The sequence below is a fragment of the Saccoglossus kowalevskii genome, chromosome 3 (genome assembly GCF_978046115.1).
Source record: "Saccoglossus kowalevskii chromosome 3, keSacKowa6.1, whole genome shotgun sequence".
Lineage (NCBI taxonomy): Eukaryota > Metazoa > Hemichordata > Enteropneusta > Harrimaniidae > Saccoglossus > Saccoglossus kowalevskii.
The window spans coordinates 21,384,097-21,401,248 of record NC_140643.1 but is presented as its reverse complement, the minus strand read 5'-3'; the positions used below and the strand labels follow the sequence as shown (position 1 = coordinate 21,401,248).

General features: G+C 37.2%; 1 protein-coding gene across 1 annotated transcript; it reads right to left on the bottom strand.

Annotated features, from left to right (window-relative positions):
- Positions 1–12,999: 12,999 nt before the first annotated feature.
- Positions 13,000–16,423, bottom strand: LOC102804990 (histamine N-methyltransferase-like). Its single transcript, XM_006823458.1, has 3 exons — positions 16,219–16,423; positions 14,020–14,364; positions 13,000–13,349 (listed from the first exon to the last, which is right to left on the bottom strand). Exons 1-3 carry the CDS (start codon positions 16,421–16,423, stop codon positions 13,000–13,002), a joined length of 900 nt encoding a protein of 299 aa, XP_006823521.1.
- Positions 16,424–17,152: the final 729 nt, after the last annotated feature.

Genomic DNA, 17,152 nt, shown 5'->3' with positions numbered 1-17,152 from the left:
AAAAATACTCATAATGGAACCTCTCTCCACCTATGTACAGTTTACATTATTGTCAGTTGGATTTTTTTCCTGGTCGGTGAGTACAATATTCAAGTTAGAGTCGGCAAGGGGTATTTTCGTAAGCTGTAATCAATTGTTTTTATTTACGTACTATGTAATTTAAATAAATAAAAAAATATGTAAAATGTAATCAGCTATTTTATTCGTCCATAATTTGTACAAAGATCTTATTTTTTGTAAGCATATAAAACACTTTCCTTATTAAATGTCGTAATTCTTACGCAATTTCCAATTTTGATTTTTAAACACAAATTATCAAATATATTATAACAATATAAAATGTAATTAGGAATTGCTTTATCTGTAAAGTGTAAAAACCTATTTTTTACTGTAAATGAAACTTTTATTTTTATTTCCTGTAAAACGTAAAATGCCTTTTTTATTTCCTGTAACCTGTACAATGAATCCGCATTCATAAGAAAAAAATACCCGAAGCCGAATCATCCTACAATCACCGGCTGTGCACGAGTACATGCAGATTAACAGGAAGTAGAGTTTGTCACATTCCTCTAGCACGGAAATGATCACATCCGGGAAGAGCCGGACTTGTACTTTGGCTGTAATTGAGGCCAAGTCCAATTGATAATAATGTCTGTACATGGGTTTACCATCTGAGTACGGCGCAATTATATTATTTACTAAAAGTTCATACGTTACATGCACGGTGTAGGTATATTTAATTACTAATAACTCGTACGTTGCAAGTACGACTTAATTTGTTTTCACTCATTTGTAATTATTTACCAATAACGTATGCGTCACAAGTAAATAATAAGAAATACGTCGTGCTTGTTACGCACGAGCTATTAGTAAATAAATAAAAATACGGAACTTCCGTCCGCCGTTCTGAACAGTAACCCTAGGATTTGTCACCAAACTACTTCTCACACTACAATCTCCCCATGCACTCTAAAGTAACACAAACACACAAAACCCAAATGTGAAATAAAACAAGACATGATTTGTATATTTATTTCACCATCTTACATTGTTGAAACAAATAATAACATATAGACGAAACACATTTCATATAAGAATGGCAGGGAACAAGGAAGTAGTTCAAATGCCTGGGCCAATGAAATTACATAGTGGAAAATTAGATATGTATGTAAAAAGCAAAAACAGAAAAGTAATAATTATAAACGATTTGCAACTGAAATTGACAAAATAAAATACAAAAGAAAAAATGCTATTGTAAGCAGTTATTACGAATGTTTTTTCCAGTTTAAAAAATACGAGCTCGCTGGAGCCTTCATCCCTTGTCTATTTCTTACACAAGATACCAGCTAATACCCCCCCCCCCCGCGCTCATAGGGACTTCGTACAGTTGATTATAGTTCCTGGGTTCCCTGTGGAATAAGGCAGATCGTTTCACACGATCATGAATTAATATGTTAAGGAACTCTATTCTGAGATTGACAACATGTACAAAGAATTATCGTTGGATTTTGACCTAGTGCTTAGCCTGACATGTAGACGTGAGTGGCGCCCTCGCCGGCCAAACTGCATTAGACTCCACTAACGCCTGACAGAATAGTGTGTCTCGTCGGCAAGATCAATACTGCGAATTCGCAATGTCTACGCCGAACGGCATCAGACCTCAGACCTTGGCTGCACAGTCAGCTGGCGCACATCTGATATAATAAAATAAATGCCATATTTACTATATGGGGGCCGCCATCTTGAATGACGCATAAAACTAAATAAGAGATATAGTAAATATCGCATTTATTTTATTATATCAGGTGTGCGCCAGCTGACTGTGTTGGCTGGTTCCCGCCTCAAGTATCACAGCGTACCAAGCCATAAGGGGCCTCCTACTTACCATTCGCAAGGGACGCCGGGAACTAGCGAAAACTCAGACCTTGGGTTTAGAGCACCGCCGAGGGCGCGACTCGTCAGGCGACGCCTTCTTGCAATGAGTTCAATGAATATTCATTTTGATGGTATGGTAACACCGTCAATCAAAGTTGTGTTTGCATCTTTGGCAAAAAATCTGTTTTCAACAAGACGATAAACATTGGGCGGCAATTTGCCAGCACCTTATCATACAATATGTCAACAAACAAACACAATCTACCGTGAATGTTTACTCTTTGATGGCTGTCATAACTTAACTTGGTGAATGCAACATATAACTTGGTGAATGGACTACGTAACTTGGTGAATACACTACATAACGTGGTGAATGGACTACGTAACTTGGTGAATACACTACATAACTTGGTGAATGGACTGCGTAACTTGGTGAATACACAACATAACTGGGTGAATACACTACATAACTTGGTGAATACATTACATAACTTGGTGAATATACTACATAACTTGGTGAATACACTACATAACTTGGTGAATACACTACGTAACTTGGTGAATACACTACATAACGTGGTGAATGGACACGTAACTTGGTGAATACACTACATAACTTGGTGAATGGACTGCGTAACTTGGTGAATACACTACATAACTTGGTGAATACATTACATAACTTGGTGAATATACTACATAACTTGGTGAATACACTACATAACTTGGTGAATACACTACATAACTTGGTGAATGGACTACATAACTTGGTGAATACACTACATAACTTGGTGAATGGACTGCGTAACTCGGTGAATGGACTACATAACTTGGTGAATACACTACATAACTTGGTGAATGGACTACATAACTTGGTGAATACACTACATAACTTAGTGAATGGACTACATAACTTGGTGAATACACTACATAACTCGGTGAATGGACTACATAACTTGATGAATACACTACATAGCTTGGTGAATGGACTACATAACTTGGTGAATACACTACATAACTTGGTGAATGGACTACATAACTTGGTGAATACACTACATAACTTGGTGAATGGACTACATAACTTGGTGAATACACTACATAAATTGGTGAATGCAACATATAACTTGGTGAATGGACAACATAACTTGGTGAATACACTACATAACTAGGTAAATGGACTACATAACATGGTGAATGCACTACATGACTTGTGAATACACTGCATAACTTGGTGAATGGACTACATAACTTGGTGGATACACTACATAACTAGGTAAATGAACTACATAACATGGTGAATACACTGCATAACATGGTGAATACACTACAAAACCTGGCAAATGCACTAGATAACATGATGAATACACCAAATGATATAATGAATGCATCGCATACCATGGGCGAATGCACTAGAAACTCGGGGTTGAATAGTTCATCTCTCCAACCATGCTTGCGCTCCATTTTCTGGGGGCTGAGCAAGAGGGTGACTGGCTTCTACAGCAGTACTGTCCGGAGACAATGTTACCATATTTTTGCTGCGGGACATAATCACTGTGCAAGATACATCAGCTGGCACCTGCGTGACATGCAGCATCTACCACATGATGCCAAGAAGGATCTACTTGTTGATACCATGTTGTCACTCACAAGTTTGGAGAACAGACATTCATAAAACAAGGAAATCAGGCAGGGGGTATGAAGGGTAATTCCACCAATCCTGGACAAGTCGCGGTCTCGATTGAGTATTTTGGTGTTTGCTACCATCTTTCCATGGCTATGGATGATATGTCCAGCCATGATGGAGAATCTGCTCATGTGAAACACAAAGAACAAAGGGAAAGAGGTGGGAGTTGGACAAAAATTACAGACAAAAGATCTTGGATAAACTTCAGAGGCATTCTCATCCACTAACTGATCAATCAATGTCTCTGTACAATTATATTAATGGACTAGTGACATTGGAAAAAGATCGACCAGAAAACGCAGAAATCTTTTGCTACATATTTTCCTGGTGGCTTCCACAATCCGATACAGAAGAATGTTAGGACCATGCAGGTGTTGAAGCATGGTGTGAGAGTTAAAGACAAAACTGCCTATAATCTGGAAGCAATATTTGTGGGTCTTCTGGTCATTGGTCAAACAAGGAACCTCGATTTATCTGCTCTCTTCCAACATAAACTGTGTTCAGTACCTCCATCACTTTTTGACAAGTATGGCTGCTTCCGGAAGGAAAACAGTGTGGTGTCCAATGACTTGGTGTCTTCATAAAGAATCACCCTCCTCCCTGTACTCTCCTGGTGGACGCCTCTCGGCTGCTATACCATATTGTCTGGCCATCTTCAGATACAGTCGGTGATGTTGCAAATGGAATGAAATCTCGTCTCCTCAAATGCAGACTACCTGAGACATATGTATTCTTTGATTGGTATGATGGAATCAGTGCAAAGGATCATGAGACAGAAGAGAGCTGGAGAGAGTTCAAACCAGTATCAGGTGTCCCTAAATTCCCTAAATTCACCTCTTCCTGGTCATGATGCCATGATGATCATGAAAAACAAAGATAATAAGCGACAGCTCTCACAATTGCTCTGCACATATGACTTTGGTGGGAACATTGAACTTGTAAGCCGAGCAGACAGTATTGTGCGACATGATGAAGCAGACATATTACTCATCAGCTACATGTTACATGCTACACCAGGAGATCAGATTGTGCGCATTCTTAGTGATGACATAGATGTGTTTGGCCTGCTTGTATATTGGTGCTGGAAAGCATGTACATTGTATATAATATTGTGTTCAAATGGAAAAGTGGGATGGGTCAACAAAACTGTCTCCCAGCATGCGCTATTGTAGTGGAAAGGGGAGAGTGTCTGCCATTAAAGTGCTCAACTGTGCTGAAATACATGTAGCTCGGCTGGATTAAGTTCTGGGAGAGAAAGATGCAACTCATAATGAATTGATGGCACATGGTACTGGCTCTCTATGGCCAGAAGAATAATACATCAATGATTGCAGCAAGGTATGAGATTTCCCGCAAGTGAATAAATCCCCCACCTCTGAAATCCCTTTGGCCAACAGACCAAAACCTAGCATTTCATATCTAGCAGGCACATCTTCATATGTTGTTGTGGAAGGCAGCAGACAAGATTGACCCTCCTTCTGTTCAAATCACTGACTATGGATGGGAAGTTCGCAAAAATGACCAAGTAATGCCAGTTATGACCAAGATGCTGATTGCACCAGATCTTCTCATGGATGTAATTAGTTGTGACTGCAAAGTCAAGGGAAAAGCATGTAGCAGGAAGTGTAGTTGTACAGCAAGTGGTTTATCATGTACCAGTTACTTCATATGTGAAGGAGGGGTGAGTGTTATAACTTGCTGATGCAACAAGAAGATGATGAAGGCGTTAATGAGCAGAAGGAAAGAGAAGAAGATGTAGAGAAATAAGAGAATGACTTCGAAGACAAATATTATTAACGATTAGAGTGTGTACCTAAGTTTTGCTCAGACAAAATGCATTATGCCGTCATTTTACAGACAGGTGATTGTGCACTCTGCCCATGCAGGGACTAGGTGTATCCTGAAATTTGAGTGTACATAACAGTTTTAGTAACTGCTGAACTATTCAGTGTCACAGAGTTTGTTGTTTGTGGTTTTGCATTTTTTCATTGTCAGTCTGTAACATATGGACTGAAGATGTGTCGAAAACAAATAGTTTATTATATAGTGTAGTTTAGTGCTTTTATCACTCTCTCCTGTAATAATTATAATACTTTGCAGTTTGTACAGGATTACTAAAAAGTGATGTTAAATGTTATTACAATATGCATTATTTTATTGTATTTTAGAACTTAACCAAATGAATCCTTTGATGAGATCATACATCAAAACCATGTCAACATCTTAAGCCGATATATCTTTGACTTAATTCATTTAGCTACATTATGGCTAGCATGTTTTAATATAGAAATATGTGTTTGAGAACATGCTAAATGAAAGGGACCAAAACATAGATACAGATACCAAAACGTAGTTTATATGTTTATCGGTTATAAAAATATGCCAATTTTATGTCATTCCTCATTATGCATGGTGGCCATTTTGATTGGCAAAAAGGGTCGTATGGATCTAAAAACCATGCTAGATGTGTTCATTGGGGCCAACAACATGGGTCTAGACACAAAAATGAAGTCTCTATGTGATTCACTAAGGAAGATATTATATAATATGGTAGTTTTTCTGATTTGACCTAATTAATATGCTAATTAGGTCAATTATGCAAAATGCTACGCATATGCAAATTAGCATCCGTCAGTTTCTGAGTCCTTAGGACCTGTATATTATATTTCCACCATAAAATCTTACAGTACTCACTATTTCCAAGTTTACTGAAGATATACTGATAATCTTTCTGGGAGCTCGTTTCCACAGAGGAGTAAATTTGAAGGGAGTCGCTATTTCGGAGTGTGCTTTGATTTCTGCTGTGATCGAGTCAACATTAAAATGGAGCATTTTATCAGTTTTCCTTGAAGCAACAAAGTACCGCACCCCAAATCCATTTGCCTCCCGATGAGGCGAACACCCTATCACTGATAATGGCTGAATAGTATTTTACTTAAAGCGGGGGAGGAGGGGGTCGCACGCGCGGGAATTAAGTCCCAATTGATGATAACAACACACAATAAAAACGAGGAGACTCATGGGTGGATGCTTGTTTGTAAACAATGACACGCTATGGCCATACGCAAGTGATGACTCCCCCGCTTTAAACAACGGTTTCAAGGAGTGTTATCTATCTATCATCACAACAATCTCAACACACCTACAGTAATTATACATTGATTCACTGCGACTTTGAAAATGAAACAAGAATTACAACAACAGCAAACTTCTACATGATTTGTAACATTGGAATCACCAGCCAGTTGATAAATATGGGAATTTATTTATAAGTGGATGATCTTTGGTACTGACGTTATGTTTTACAAGATTGTGTTGTGAACACAAGCGTTGTGTTCAGGGATCGGGGAACTTTGTCTCACTTGGCTGATGTCACTGTCATGAATTAGTTTTTGCGTATCTGTTAAACGACTTAATTAGCTGATTACGAGTGAATTGCTGTGTTATGTCTGTCATCGTTTAGGCAGGCGAGGTCCTGGACGGAACTTGGCTCAGTGATTTGGAACTAATTACGAGATAACCGTCGCTATTCAGACTACTCTTTCTGACAGTTGGTATCCGTAGTTATTAATGTAGTGAACAATTAATCAAAAGATATGACGTATTCAGTACTTAGTGTGATTGGCTTTATGATTGAAGGTTACGCCCTAGAGTCTTTTTACTGCTTTGTAATTGGTTAGAGTTTTAAAAATGAATAAAGTTGTTTTAGTTGGTCTTGGGGAGTACAGCAGAACAGACGCAGTCCTGGAGAGCCTTGGGGCGAGTGTTGACGCAGTCTAAGAGAGTCTTGGGTCAGCCTTGCGATAGTCTTGGGGATTTTTCATCAGGGCGCTGTGTCTTATAGAGTGCTCGACTGACCGACTAAGACGAGAGTTGAAACGTATTTCGTTGTGTGTGTCTTATTTGACTGTAAAGCTTAAGTGGCTTCCCCAATCCCGCACCTCAAGGGGACGAGATATAGAGACGAGACGAGATTCCCCCCTGGCAAGTGTGGAGAACCCCTGAGAGGAAAAGAATTTCCCCCTGATACGTGGTGTGAGGACCCTGGGCATTGCGTTTTACGCACATTGACATCCTGTGAAGAATAGTGAAATGGCGAAGGTGTGTCTTTCTTGCGAACCAAACTAACTGGCTCGATCACAGAGACGAAACCGCGCTTGACGACTAACACTGTTAACAGTATGGCACCGATGAACGACGCTGAAGAGATGAAGACTTCTGAACCCCTTACGAAGGACGAGTACCGGATAGGTCTGTATAATTAAGAATTGAGCGACATTAAAGACAAGAAGATGATAAAGAACGACCCGGACTAACGCGACGACAAGAGAAGAGACGCTATATAGACTTTGATTAGAACTTTAGCTATCTGTGTATTGCTTAGAGAACTGCTCGCTGGACACTGTAACGAGCACTGTGTAACTCAAGACGTTGAACTCTTTTCAGAATCACAACACTATTGCTCAGTAATGTAATGTATTGCTTGCTTTTCCTATCGTTTTTACCAGATTTTTTTTGTGATGTTGAATTGTATGTATGCATGCGCCCAGATCTTTGTTTTGAAATGATATTTAGTAACGTGCGAGGTCCTTTATAACGATTTAAGCGCGTCTCAGTGGATAAGTATTTGCAACACAGTGTTTTGAGTTTTGTGAAGTTTTATGGTGTTTTAATGAGTTTATGAGTAAGGATTATGATGGGAGGAATGATGCCCCCACGTGTTTTTAAGAGTTTTGAGATTTGTCGATGTACAGAGATATCGACGTTTTAAGAGTTGTTTTTGTTTATGTGTTGTTTCCGGAATACTTCTGACGCTTTTTGAGTTGATAGCACCTTTGTAACGTTTTTTAATATCTTTTTGGAATGAGAGGTGGTGCGCTTATATACGTATTGTTTGATAACGCAAGCTTTTATTCATGATTGACAGGATTATATGTAACTCAGTAGTTTCTATCGTTTTGCTTTTCCCCGTCTTTTTTGCCCGAGGAGTAATGTATTATAGCAGCTTTATCTTTGCATTCCGTTTCCACGCCGTATGACTTGTGTTTAGATTAACGACTTGTGAGTTCAGTTGAAGTTTATAAGCGTATATGACAGGAGTTTGATTAATAGCTGTTTATTCATTCTTTATTAGCTACCGCTTTGCAATGCTTTAACCGAGAGACACATCCCTGGTAATCTCGTGATCATGATGTCGACTGCAGCGATTGGCTGATCGCTTGGTTACACCGCCATGCCTTAGTTTGTTTGACCTTTTGATATAGAGTTTGTAACCTTAGTAACGGAGACAGTGCCACGAAGGGTTACCTCAGCGAACCGTTTTGAGAAAAGTGTGTCGATTGGTAGCCTTTCCCTTGTTTTTGATTTATAACCATTGTATTTAGATTTTATAATCAGTTTATTAATCAGTGTGTTTTACTATTTTGATTTATGCTTTTTCTTAGTATTGTATTTAACCCATATGACGACGAGTAGATGACGGTATCTTTGATTTGTGAACGTGCAATGCCGGGAGGCATAATCTCAGTTTGGGTGAAGGGATGTGTCATGAATTAGTTTTTGCGTATCTGTTAAACGACTTAATTAGCTGATTACGAGTGAACTGCTGTGTTATGTCTGTCATCGTTTAGGCAGGCGAGGTCCTGAACGGAACTTGGCTCAGTGACTTGGAACTAATTACGAGATAACCATCGCTATTAAGACTACTCTTTCTGACAGTTGGTATCCGTAGTTATTAATGTAGTGAACGATTAATCAAAAGATATCACGTATTCAGTACTTAGTGTGATTGGCTTTATGATAAGTGGCTTCCCCGATCCCGCACCTCAAGGGGACGAGATATAGAGACGAGACGAGATTCCCCCTGGCAAGTGTGGAGAACCTCGTGGAGAAGAATTCCCCCCTGATATCACTCCCACGTAGGTAGAGATACCAGATTCGACCCACATAAATACACATAAGTTCATTACAGATAGTCCAGCTTTATCCACACAGGCAGTCAGCCGAGGTAACCCCTGGCTGCACCATTCTCTCTTTTTCTCTCCTCTTACAAAAGTTTACAAATTCTATATTAAAAGTAAAATCTTTAAGGCGTGGCAGAGTAACCATGCGACCAGCAAAATCGCTGCAGTCGTTGGCACGATCACGTGATTACCAGGGATGTGCCTCACGGTTAAAGCCTTGCAACGTTGCCACTACTAAATACAATAAGTAAACAATTTTACAATAAAATTCCTGTAATATATGTTTATAATCTCTACCCTAAACATGCATGTTGTTGATTCTAAACAATAGTCTAACGGCGTGTGATGGGAATGTGCGATCGTGAAGTTGCTAACATAACATAAGTGCTGAAAATCGATATATGACAATTTATAGTGAGTGAAACAGAAACCGTACAGCAAATGCACCGTGTCTTCCGCAGAAAAGAGAAAAAACAAACGACTGAGATACTTTCAGTTTTGCCATGGTAATAATTTGATGAAAATTCCTATAATTTAGACCAGAGGTACATTACATGGGATTTGCAATGCGCATATTACTGTATGGTGACATCATGTCAAGACCCCATTCAAGTCTCGTTTCGTAGATAACGAGACTGATGCTACGACCTTCTGACATGACATATATCAATGTTCAAGGTTTGTAATAAAACAATAAAACATGTCTCACCACTATCATAGTGAAAAAGTATAATACATCGAAAATGTACAGAAAATATAGTTCTCGTAATCCGTCATATCGTGAGCTTCTATTTTGATCCACCTGGACCACCGAGTATCCTAGTTACCTTGGGCATGCGCATTTGCATTGTTCTGAGTTGGGAATGCTTATGCGAGAGCGAGATTGAAACGGGATCTTGGTATCATGTCACGCTACTTGCAAACCCCAAGTAATGTACCTTTGTTTAGACTTGACTTGATATGTCGTTCTTGTTTTTTTATTGTCCTGTGACTATTCAAACCTCTCATAATACGATGGTCACGCCAATAGGAGTTTACAGCATCCTTGCCACATGCTGCTGTTAATTCAGTCTTACTTATCGCAACGAAATGTCCAAATAAATCACTTTATAAAGACCCTTAAGAAGAAACATTTGCAGAACCAGGGATGTGTTTGTGCGCTGATTACAAATATTGTACCAGGATCTTGATTTTTCTCAATATTGCCACCCCCCAAAAAATACAGAATATAAAATCTCAAATTGGTGTATAAAATTGCACAATAATGATTTGTGATGATAATACGCTTATTAGTATTGTCAGAAATGCTACATGGTGACATATTTGTGAGCAAAATGGCGCCAATAATCAAAATGGCTGACATTGATAGACCATAGGCTGGAACTGGTATTGGACATTTTTCTCCCTACCCTCAATCGAATTTAAGAAACACTGTTTTTTGTTGAAAGCTCACCATATGTCATGATTAAATAACCTTACTCTTCGCTCAAGCAACCATGTTATTATGATTTCTTCATAAATAATCACATGGTTGAACCATCCATTACCTAAAATTCAATAGTTAAATTTAACCATAGTAACCATGGTCAAGCATCGTCACCATGTTTCAATCATTCCGGATAATCAGCGTATGTTAAACACTAAACCCAGGCTAATGGATTATCGGAGTATTTGATGATCAACCAACAACAATAGGGCCATGGTAATGTATTGGAGTGACTATGAAGATAATATTCCATATATTTATTGACAATACTATACCTAATGTACAACTTGTAGGTTGTGTTTAAGAACTAAATTATGAATATGTATTTATCTCTGAAAATAGTGTACATTATATAATAGTTAATAGAGATTGAAATGTAAGTTATATACATGTGATTATGAATGTTGTGCACGTGATTGCTGGAGCAGAACTTTATAAGGAATTTAGACATTATAAATACAATTCAAATAATTTTGAGGTTTAAAATGAACTACAATCATTGGTTATTATTATAAAATTACATAAAAATCCTTGTAATAATGAGCATAATAGTAGACTACTAACCATAATCGTACATAATCATGAATTACCAATGGTCAACACAGGTCATGGTTAGTACCACAATCAGAATATGGTTAAAACATGGTTAAATGGTTATGGATGATAAAATGGCATAAGATTTGTATTTCTCCACGACTATTATCAGATGCATATATCGAGAACAAATTGTCAAGCACGGTATTCATTCTGATAGTTTAGACCAATCTGACACATAAATAGATAAACAATACCATATTAATTCCAAGGGTCTTCAGTTGAACAGTAGTGAACAGTGGTCAAGAATGTGGAGTTAACAACAGTCACACACTCCGCTATATTTGAGCAAGCCAGCACTAATCGGTAAACCCATGCACTATACTATACAAGTTACACTACGGTACTTCAATTTCACCATAAAATCTGGTCAATAACGGAATGCATAGCAGAATGGCTTAAAATACAGAGGTCATGTACAAATGTCACACATTTAAACAGTATAGGAAATCTGTTTGTTCACAATACCCAGATATGTTTACTAAAGCACCACTTTTTAATGTTACTGATGAAAATACACCAGTACTCCTGTTAATACATACACACGACTACTTTGGTATTGATCATATGTATATTTAAATTTCATATTAAATTGATATTTTCCCCATAGACGAGTCTTTCACAATATCAGAAAATATAGCAACATTGTCAGTATACAGCTACATACATAACCATATTATATGAGAAAATTTTCTTCCGATCACGAAGTTTCAAAATCTTCAAAATCTACAAACGATCATACAAAAAAAATTATAAAACATTACATTTACTTTGCGACTGTCTTTTGATGGTGCTAAAAATTTGATCCTCTAATAATTGGCAAATAGAATTTGCAGACTTGTTTCAGTTTTCATATTATGACGTCATAGTGATGCCATACCTCAATTATAAAAGTTGTCATCTCAATGAATATCTGGTTTAATATTAAGTCTTCCGTTGATATCAAGCACAGTTTTAGTGTCACAAGTATAATTGTATCCACATGCTCACTTTTACGGCCTTTCGGAAAGCTTGTACTATACTACACTACTTGTAATTAACAAACAAACGTCAAATACAAAACGAGAACACATTTGATTGGCCATCATCATTATATCATACTTCAATAACTGAAATGTAAACGAATGAATAACTTGAATGAATAATCTTTTCATTGATCTCTAACAGTATAATTTCTGTAATTATGATTGCATCCAGATCATATTTTATTAGACCAATTTACCCCTTTACGGATTTTGGGGTTGCGGTTGTTGTTTTTGTTGTTGCATACTATTGTATGCGAATTGTGGAGTATACATAAGACTTTTTGGGAGAGGATAAAATATGGCCTGTTCAATGAGAAAATTTCTTTGAAACAATGTGTCGAAACAGACTATTATTTCATGGCAATGCGGAATGGTCTACGATTTAATCAAAATGATATCCTCTTCTTTTTCGGTGCAGAAGGATCTCCTGTTATACATTTCACTCTCGTTTTTCATAAAACGTAGCATTTCATCCATTACAACGCGGGGCACAGTTGACCGTACGTCTTTCCGCTGCAATATAAAATCTAATAACATGTTGCCTATCTCAGAGGATTCATCAAAGATATCAGTGACGTCAACCTTAAAGCTGCGCGGACATCTTTCCAAATGAGCCCCTATCTCCTTAAGGTGATTGAACACAGCATCGGATGTCAGATGATGATCTGGATCGAGTTTATCGTTGACTTGTTTTCGATACATGTCTACAACTCTACCAAAGGTGCCTGTGTTTTTAGAAATAATAAAGATTGTCAAAGAATCACGGTGGTTTAATTAAGTTTTAAAGTTTGACTAGGTGTAACGAAGACACATATGTAATATAAAAATATATGTAATTAATTTACAAACTTGTAAATTAGAATAAAGTATCATTAAATAAACTGGATTAATATGAAAAGTTGAGCAAATGAACATAACATACATTACAATGTTCGGCATTTCTATTGTGCATTGCAAACAAATATGAAAAGAAAGAAAACGCTGTATGTACAAGTCATCTATGAATTAGGACCGACATATAAGAATATCATGGTTTGTAGCCTAAATCAAATATTGTCGTTGACTTATAGCCATACAACAATGACACAATGTGTACGTGGCACTGAACTAAGGCCACAAAATCTGGATTATACTATTAAACTGATTTTTTAACAAAACGGTTTATTTGTCATAACCTTCCTTTGACCATGATTTACCTAATTCACTATCGCGAATTAGGGAGTTTCACCAACTCAAATTGCCGCTGTGAATACGATAACCCAATCTGTTGTCAAATTGTCGCGTATTCGGAGTTCTTCTCATATGGTTATTGCATATAACCACGGACATCCTAGAATGCAGCAACGAATAAAAAGTGATAAGCATTAGACTAAAAACGTTAAGGTTCATACTCACCATTGGCTGTGGCCTGTGTAATCGCAAGCAAACCATTACACTTTAGTAGACCAAACATCTCATCTAATGCACGTGGCCAGTTATCGATATAATGCAGTGTGTGTGAACACGTGATCAAATGGAAAGATGGCGCTCGCCTGGCATCCACTTCAAATTGAAGAGCATTTCGATACTCCTGGTACGTCTTGGCGTGATATTCAAAACTAATAGCCGGATATAACGCAGTTATTTTCGACGCCTTTTCCCGAAACGACTTCATCTGATTGCTATCAGGCTCTACAACTTCACAATGCACACTTGGGTTTTTTTGTGCAATATAGTCTACAATCTGACAGTCTTTGTATCCTAAAATATAGATAGATTACATCACTAAGTATTGCGATCGCACGAGGGCGCAAAACGTGGTCAGCGGAATTGTTCATCTCGTCTGCCTCTAAATCGATATTCATGATCAATAGTCTGTTCAAATAAATTTATACTAAACAAGCAGCCTCTAGGCTGAGATAACTCCGCTGTTAGAAATGCACATTTCAATTAAAGAAATGAAGATATTATTAGAAAATGAACAAATCTGAGAGAGGTCTACTTGAGGTACCTATATGTATAGTGTCACAGCAATCGGACTTGCTATTTTTAACAAGAAGTCGAATATTACAGCATTCATATCGACGAAGATCAGTTGCCATGTGTATTTATTACTTTTTCCTAACCTAACTTCAATACTTTTCTTCGACATTGTAGCAATATATCAATTTTGCTATAACGCTGATAGTGAAATAAACATAACAAGTGGCATGGGACACACTCAACTTTGATTGCAGCCATCTTAAAAGCCGGTTATAGAATGACGAGCGCCATATACGGGGTCTTGACGAGTTCGCGCCTCGTGACCTCAATATCTGTATAGGGCGTTTGTCATTTTATTATATATGCATAGTAATTAACGTTAATTTAAATGATTAAATAGTAATATATATATTCTGATTAAATGTATAAGTTATGGTACAAACGCCTACTCACAACCAAAATATTTGTCAAAATCGCATTATGTTGTACTCTAAGCACAATACAATATGTTGGCCATCAAATTTATTTTGTCATTTGTTATAAATAAAGCTCGGTAGTCATTATAATTCCGAAACTGTTGTTAGTGTTTTCTCTGATAGAACAATGTATTCATATCTCATTTTGTGCATTGTGACACAGGGAGAACAAATTATTTGTCATAACTAACAGTGTAAAAAAAGGATGATTGAGTGGTATCAGTATAGTACACCAAAATTATTTTCTTTCATCATTTGGCCTATTCGGAACTATGAATATTTACAAATTGATAGCGGTCTGTTTTTATAGATCTAGTATGTGCCAGTGGGACATTCACAGAGAATCTCGTAAATTCAGTCATTATATGTTTTTGTGGCATTTGAAGTACTTTAGTTATACAATCGAGAGCAATGAGAATTGCGTAATGCGCGTACGTAGTGCACGCGATGTCGGTAACATTACAACAGTTCATGTATTCAGGTCACATTTATGCATTTGAGTAAATTTCGATAAAACGAAAAAAACAAAACATTTAACCAATTATATCTTGTCTTTGTACAACATTTAACCCAAATCATCTATGTAAAATGAGTAGAACACTCATTAAAAACAAAATGGCCACCAGCCACCCATTTTGAATCGAGTCATGAAAAAAATGACGTACATGAGTAACCCACCATGACTGATTAAAGTGTCATTTTTTAATGAAATTGGTCAAGGTATATCCAAGAAACGGTTGTTGACATGTCCAAATGTTGATTTTTGGTGTTGTTGGGCAACCTGGTAAACTCGTTTGTAGAAGAACAACTTGTGAAGTTGTGGAATGAAATGTGTACTCAATACGATACTGTGCGATGCCAATTTACTGGATATTATTGACACCGTTATCGTTGCAAAACACAAAAAAGCTGGTTCGCTCTGGAGAACAATCATGATTGGCGTGGGCGTGTCGCCTTCTGTGGAACGCTTGGCGCGAGAAATGTACGAACGAATGAATGCAATTAGCAAAGTAATTCTGCCGAATTGATTTGAGTAAATCATAGAAAACAAAGCTGAAAACATGTTTTCTTGTTAATAAGTGGGATTGCCTTTCCAGTGTGTTTGATTTTCTCATTATCGTCTGTTACTAGTACTTTATTGGAGATAGTTACTTACCATTGCCTGCGCCAATCATCAAGATGTGCACACTATCTGTACAATGAGTTAAATTCAGCTTTTCCCTAACGATGTCCACCCACTGCTGCTGCCAAGTCTTTCGCAATGAGTTCATGTCAAGAACTTGTGAATGTAGGTTGTGTAAGGCTTGGGAGTAGTAAATTGTATCTTCGGTTATACTCTTTGTCTTGATTTCAAACGCCATTGCTGAAATCAAAATAGTTCATCAGTTTTACGTTGCTAATTTAATAATAATAATAAATGATAGTATTCATTTATTCATAATTCCAATTAAAGTGATTGGCTGCCCACGCAAATATTGCCTACTCGCCTGGGGGGTCGGGTGGGGGGGGGGTTTTACCTGATACAGATTACAGGAAATAAAACAGACATTTTACGTGTTTACAGGAAATAAAATGAAAGTTACATTTACAGTAAAAAATAAGTTTTTACACTTTAAAGATAAAGCAAATTCCTAATTACATTTTTATAATACATTTGATAATTTGTGTTTAAGAATCAAATTTGGAAATAGCGTACGGATTACGACATTTAATGTGGAAAATGCTTTAAACGCTTACAAAAATAAGATCTTTGTACAAATTATGAATAAAATAACTGATTACATTTCACACCTTGCCCCTGTCTACGATTTTACGTTTTTTTATTTATTTAAATTACATTATTACGAAATAAAAACAATTGATTACAGCGTACGAAAAAACCCTTGCCGACCCTCCACCTAGTTATAATGACCATGATTCAACGGAGTAGAGTCTGCCCATTGTTGTCATGTGTGACCCTCTTTCTGTGGTATGAGATTTTTCAGCATTTTTGTAACGATTTTGTATTTTGTCGGCACAGTAGGCAGAGAAAGTGTCATGAATACGCCAGCAAGTGCCCCGATGTAAAGTTAATTTCCTTTGACGAACAA

Coding starts and splice junctions, on each gene's coding strand:
- LOC102804990 (XM_006823458.1), bottom strand. CDS start 16,423: ATGGCGTTTGAAATCAAGACAAAGAGTATAACCGAAGATACAATTTAC. Junction 14,365..16,218: donor GATGATTGGCGCAGGCAATG/GTAAGTAACTAT, acceptor TCTATATTTTAG/GATACAAAGACTGTCAGATT. Junction 13,350..14,019: donor TACACAGGCCACAGCCAATG/GTGAGTATGAAC, acceptor CTAAAAACACAG/GCACCTTTGGTAGAGTTGTA.